Source organism: Copadichromis virginalis, linkage group LG15, assembly GCF_057382275.1.
Source record: "Copadichromis virginalis isolate Kocher_CV1m ecotype Utaka linkage group LG15, C_Virginalis_male_GT1.1, whole genome shotgun sequence".
NCBI classification, from domain to species: Eukaryota; Metazoa; Chordata; class Actinopteri; order Cichliformes; family Cichlidae; genus Copadichromis; species Copadichromis virginalis.
The window spans coordinates 22,153,822-22,160,182 of NC_140632.1; the positions used below are offsets into that span (position 1 = coordinate 22,153,822).

At 36.8% G+C, this 6,361-nt stretch overlaps 1 protein-coding gene across 1 annotated transcript; it reads left to right on the forward strand.

Annotated features, from left to right (window-relative positions):
• Positions 1-3,153: 3,153 nt before the first annotated feature.
• Positions 3,154-6,161, forward strand: LOC146692400 (uncharacterized). The gene is made up of 5 exons (XM_085432458.1): positions 3,154-3,245; positions 3,469-3,786; positions 4,945-5,037; positions 5,125-5,153; positions 5,534-6,161. The coding sequence occupies exons 1-5, from the start codon at positions 3,185-3,187 to the stop codon at positions 5,615-5,617; spliced, it is 585 nt and encodes a 194-aa protein (XP_085288584.1). The 5' UTR covers positions 3,154-3,184; the 3' UTR covers positions 5,618-6,161.
• Positions 6,162-6,361: the final 200 nt, after the last annotated feature.

Consider the following 6,361-nt stretch of genomic DNA (forward strand, 5'->3'; position numbering starts at 1 on the left):
TTCTGTTATCACTAAAAGTTGTGAAATGTTGTATCACTAAAATATCATTCTGAGTCAGTTTATTATTCATTATGTGTTTGCAGCACCCTCTGTGGTTGCTCCAAGTAATGCACTTTAGAAACGGCTTTATTTTGAAAAACTTTATTGAACAGGAAGTCGGCTCAGTCAAGAAAAGCGAGTAAGCAAAAAGAAGGGAAACATTTCGGCACTGGTGATGTGCGATACGACTGATTTCCTTTCCGATCTGATACCAAGTAATATTCAGGGTGGTATCGACGATACTGATCCGATACCGATACTTTGTACAAAAACTTATTTTATTTATTGTATGAAATTATAGCATCATAATGATTACAGGACATCAGATTACTTGTTCTTATCACTTAATAATGCAGAGTTCATCATATAGAAATAAAAAAACTGAAGTTGTGCGCTACTTGAACACCTTGCCTGCCTGCAGCACTAAAGGACTCTGTGAGAGACGTCTGTCTCGCCCTAGCAGCACCTGTCCCTGTCCTCCTCTTCAGTTCACCTCAACATACGCGCCTCATATTCTGTGATATGATTTACTCTGAGGTGTTTGACAAGGTTAGTGGTGTTGCCACAACCATACATGCCAACCCTCCTAATTTTTCCGTGAGAATACGGAATTTCAGTGCCTCTCCCGAAAATCTCCCGGAGCCACCATTCTCCCGAATTTCTCCCGATTTTTCACCTGGACAACAAAATTGAAAAAGCATATCGCAGAATTCATTGTGTGGCCCAGCCAATTCCAGTTTCCAACAATGACGGCAGCTACTTAGTTTTAATATTACTCTTATTTCTCTTTCTGGGTCGCAAAAAAACTATTAACATATTTTCAAGTGTAAACCGACACATCGTCTTTAAACCCCCGCGGTCTTTCGCTACTTGGGTTAAACAGCGCCCGGTTATATTTTAGATAGCAAGGAGCAGACGGCAGAGTTTCACTCCACCGAGGGAGCCTGTGACGTACTACCCGGCTTTCTTTAGACCGCAAAGGCCGGGTCCTCAGGTGGAAGCAGCCTCTGAATTTGGACACCATCGCTGTTTCCGGGCCGGCCAATAATAACGGTGACATTTAACATATTTTATCCGATAAATAAACCCTGTAAAATGTATTTATCCCCCCCCCAACAGCCCTTTTGAATGTCTCCCTAGTATGGCCACAACACCTCACTCTTGGAGCACTTTTTTGCCACATGTATCGCAAACCACGGCTCAGCTGTTTGTGGAGGTAAAATAAGTCCGCACATGACTCCAATTACGCTCAGCCATTGTTGTGAGTGCGCACGTCAAGGGGCTGCGAGACATTTATACAGCCATATTTCGCACATGACTATGAAAGGTGGAAGAGGAAGTAGTTCCTTTGAATGTAGACAATCCGAATGTTATAGTTTCTTTCCACTGTGTTCCTGTTAATGATGAACTACAAATTTACTCTAAATTACTAAAATATCTTTATTTTAATGTGAGAATTGATTCATAAATGATTGGTATAGGAGGAATCGATATTTCAGGATCGATCCGCACATCACTAATCGGCACACAGTTTATGGTGTCCTGTTGGAGAAAACACTGTCCACATCTTCTGTTTATGGTTGTATCGCTGGTATGTACTTACAGTATAAGTTACAACTTTGTTTTTGTACAATATGTTGTCCGCTAATGCAGTATTTGGCTGTAAAGCTAGTCCTTTTGTTAAGCTAGTTACCTGCGATTTTGGAGGTCGTCTGGGATAGCATCAGTAGTAGTTTGAAAGGTTTACATAATTATACATATGACATATGCTATGTAGTAGCAGGGTGATATATGAATGCATATTATGCTGTACATATATATATATCATGACTGTATTTTTTGTCTTGTTTTTAGTTTTACCCTTTTGAATGTCAGTAAACCTGTTGACAATGCTCATCAGTCTTCAGAGTGACCTTTATCTCAGCTTATGATACAAACTAACATCATATTCAACTAGGCTACCACAAACCCAAATCAAATTCCGCCTTTCTAAAGTGTAAGACAGGTGCAACTTTATAAGCAGAGAAAAGCCCATTAAGCACAGATCGATATCTGAATATATCTACCCTATATCATTATTTTATCGCTAAAGTCTTATTCCTAAAGCCATAAACTAGTTTCATCGTTTTTAAATTACAGTATCTGCATTATTTTGGGTTTGAGGCACTGTATCTGGTGAACAAGTCCTGTGAACAAGATGAGCCACACCAACCGTGGATCCACCTGAATGGTGACGTTTACTGGTGCTAACTAGATTAATAATTACATTACAGCATCACAAAGGGGTAAGGGGATTGCCTAGGTTGTCTATTAGAGTTTCTGATACATTTAGGTAAATTAAATCAAATTACTGTCTTCTGTTTATTATTAAATTCCTATTTTATCAGGTGGGAGCAACATGTCATACTGGACAAAGAAATCTCAAATATTAATAAAATGACCATAAACCATCTATTTTAATACTCTATAATATAATACAGTTAATTTAATATAGTATAAATTTAAATCCATCTCAGACAGCATTAAACAATCACCTGATGTGGGAATATAAGTTGTTTTTGTACAAATGTATATTTTATGGGGGGGAAAAAGACATTTAATTTATATACTGTAGTAATACTGAGGATACTTGCCTTACTTGCCTAATCGTCAGCCAGTTCATCAGTGTCTTAACCATTTTATGTTCCGTGTTTGTGTGATGATTATTAGACCTTTCTCACCACATTCTCACCAAAAACACTTCCCCTTTAATTCTTAGAAAGGTTGCCAAAGAGCTGTAATGAGGAACAAGAAATGGTATGATATACCTTCTTTCTCATAGCAGTGAATAACTAACTGTCTGCTCTTATGTGCTTCCTTTTTGCTAATTTATTTATAAATATACTGTACATTAAAGAAAAAAATCAATTTTCCAATAGTCACACATTCAACTTCCCAGTCACGTTTATCTGGTGAGTCCTTGGTGAGGGAATATAAAATTAAATGTAAGCATTTAAATCAGCAAAAACGTGAGAAAAACTAAACTAAACTAAAATCTCTGAGGTAACAATGAGGAAGTGACTCACTAATTACAAATTACAAAAACTACAAAAAGTCTTTAAGAGGAACCAGTTCAGAGAAGCTGAGAGTGGCGAGTGGTGGAACAATGGTTAAACTTAGATGGAATAAAATATCGTCATGGCTGATCCTGATATTTCAGGTTGTAGGTAAGGATACAGAACTCATTTTTAATGGCAATAAAATATATCTTTAGCAATAATATGTTCATTTATGTATTGTGGCAACTAAATGGGCTCTGTTGTTTTAATTGAGTATGAGATACATTGATAAACTTCTGTTGGATATAAAATCATATTTAATCTGATGGTTTAAAAAAAGATCTGATTTGTAATAAGTGTGTTTTAAATTTCTCTTCAATTTTCTCAATAGTATCTGGAAATGTAATATCCATTTTAAAGAGAGTTGGGGATGATGTCATTCTGCCTTGTCTGAATGTGATCGATGACCAGAATAAATGTGACAAGACTACATGGACCTTTTTCTCAAGAGATCAACCAGCAGTAGAGCTGATCACACTTGGGCAGATTGGTGAAGAGGCCAAAACTAAATCAGACAGACTGAGTGTTACAACAAACTGTTCTCTGCTTATAAAGAAGCTCACAGTTGAGGATGTTGGTCGTTACCGCTACAAACATTGCACATCAGCAGTAAAACCAACTCAAGATTTTGATCTTTCAGTTCTCTCCAGTGAGTATTTACTTCAAACTATTCTCTACTCAGATTCCTTTTTCATTAGAACAGAAATTGAAACATAACAGTTATCGTGGTTACATTAAGATTATCTGTTGAGTGGATTCTCTTTCTTTCTTCGTGGCTCAAGAGTTGGAAGTTCACCTTGTAGTTGGAAGGTTGCCGGTTCGAGCCCCGGCTTGAACAGTCTCGGTCGTTGTGTCCTTGAGCAAGACACTTCACCCGTTGCATACTGGTGGTGGTCACAGGGCCCGGTGACGCCAGTGTCCGGCAGCCTCGCCTCTGTCATTGCGCCCCAGGGTGGCTGTGGCTACAACCTAGCTTGCCATCACCAGTGTGTGAATGGGTGGATGACTGGTTGTGTAAAGCGCTTTGGGGTCCCTGGGGATTAGTAAAGTGCTATACAAATACAGGACATTTATTTATGATCTTTCTTTTAGCATTTAGGTATGAACAAAGAACCGAAAGCACAAAGCAAAGATGAAAACCAGAACCAAGCGATTGTCACTGTGATTCGACTGTAGAAACATGAACAGGTAGAAACGGAGACTGGAGCCTGACTCCTATTCACTGCTGTTGTTACCTGTTGAAGTTCAGGGTCTGCCAGACACTCAGCTTTAAAGTGGACATGGAACACTTCAGGTATAAAGACTAATTTAGACCATGGACACTGTCTGTGTAGCTGGTTTTATGAAATAAGAGCTTAAAGTTAAGATTTTAAAAACATGTTTAGTGCCATCTTCTGTCAGTACAAAATATCTATAAGCAAGATCGATAGGCAAGCAGACTAACAATTCCAACTTTTCATTATTGGAGTTCCTAAATTTAGTATAATAACGAACAATTCTGACCTTGAAAAAAATATAAAGGAAGAACATAAATAAAACCTGAACAGTTTGATGAGAAGCACAAAATAATAAAACCAGTTTATGGATATATTACACATTATCTATTCCCAGATTTGAGATAGTCAAATTCAAACCAAATTGTCTAAAACGTAAGATATAAGTAAGATATAGTCAACAAAGGCAACGATTTTCAGAGTGTTGAAAAACATTCTCACAAGGTAAATAGGATGTTAGTTTTTATTAAAATGAAGTCCAGCAAAATTGTTAGCTGGAAGTAAACAATATCATGGTTTTATTCTCTTTGCAGCTTCATCCTCTTCAAGGTCCATTATCATCCTTGTAGGTTTAGCAGCACTTATAACAGCTGTGGTAATGGTCAACACATGGGCCAGAACTAAAGGTATGTTTAATTATGAGACGTTTTAAAAGATCTCAATTCTTAATAATAATCAAAATAGAATTTAATTCTTTTATTTCTGTTTTTTAGGGAACAAAACACAGATGGTTCAAGCAACAGTACGTGGAAAACTCAGTAATTTAATATTCACATATATCTCTTCAGATAGAAAAGGTCATGACTGGAGATTAGACCACCTTAAAAACACACACTTGAAAGTTTGGTCTTGTAAAGTGGATGGGTGCAGTTGTTAAGGTAGAACCAATAGCTGCTGTAACAGGCTACACTACACTACAGACTGACAGGAAAACAACACAGAAAAAAAATCTAAAGAGCACAAGTGGATGCACACACACGCGCACACACACACACACATGATAAGCTAACATTATAAGTTAAACTTTAATTAAATCAAAATTAAAGGGTTATAATAGAAATCATAGACAATTAGAAAGATCAGTCTGATTTACTGACTTATTGACCTATTTATTTTTCATAGGTGTCCTATAATAAGGATAAAGATGAAGTTGCAATACACTATGAAACCACTGGAGACTCTGCTGTTTCTGTCAGACTTCACTGAGCATCGCCATGGAAATTATCATCACACCACTACACCATCCACAACCACTATACCCTCTACAAAATGTCTTGTTATGAATTAGTGAAACAACCTGATCAGCTATCTTATTGTGTCTTGTGATACACAATACAGCCTCTTTACTGCACATTTGACCTTCGGGCCAGATGCAGCTTTCTCTTCAACGTCCTTATGCTATCACCATGCTGCTTTTACGTGCTTAGAGTTAGAGAAATAATTTCCTTCTGAAGTATGATTTCACCAACTCATCCACACAATGCATTTTGTAGAGGGTATAGTATTTGTGGCAGTTATTTGTCTTCAAACAACAGCTTTAATCTCAATGTTGTATTTAGACTTTTTTTCAAAATGTTATTTCAACTTCATTCTCGAAAGTGTTCTCCCTTTAGTCTAATTAAATATTTCTTTTCTTTTTCTTTTTGAATTTAATGACAGTCACATCTCGCACTAAGAAGTTCACTTTGGGTTTAATGAGATTCTTAATGAGCTGTGAATAATGCTATTATGTAAGTTGTAAATAAAATGTACAAATATTCATTTTGAATACTTTTCTTCCCTTTCTTTTAAAGGTAAAGATGAAGAACAAATATATTTTTTATTTTTTTACATTTATTTCTTGTGTAGCTCCTTTCAGCCACTAGGGGACCTCAGTGTGTAAGGATATACCCAGTCCCTTGTTTACCACAAAAGCATAACATGGGCCATGTACAGAAGAAAGTAAGACAT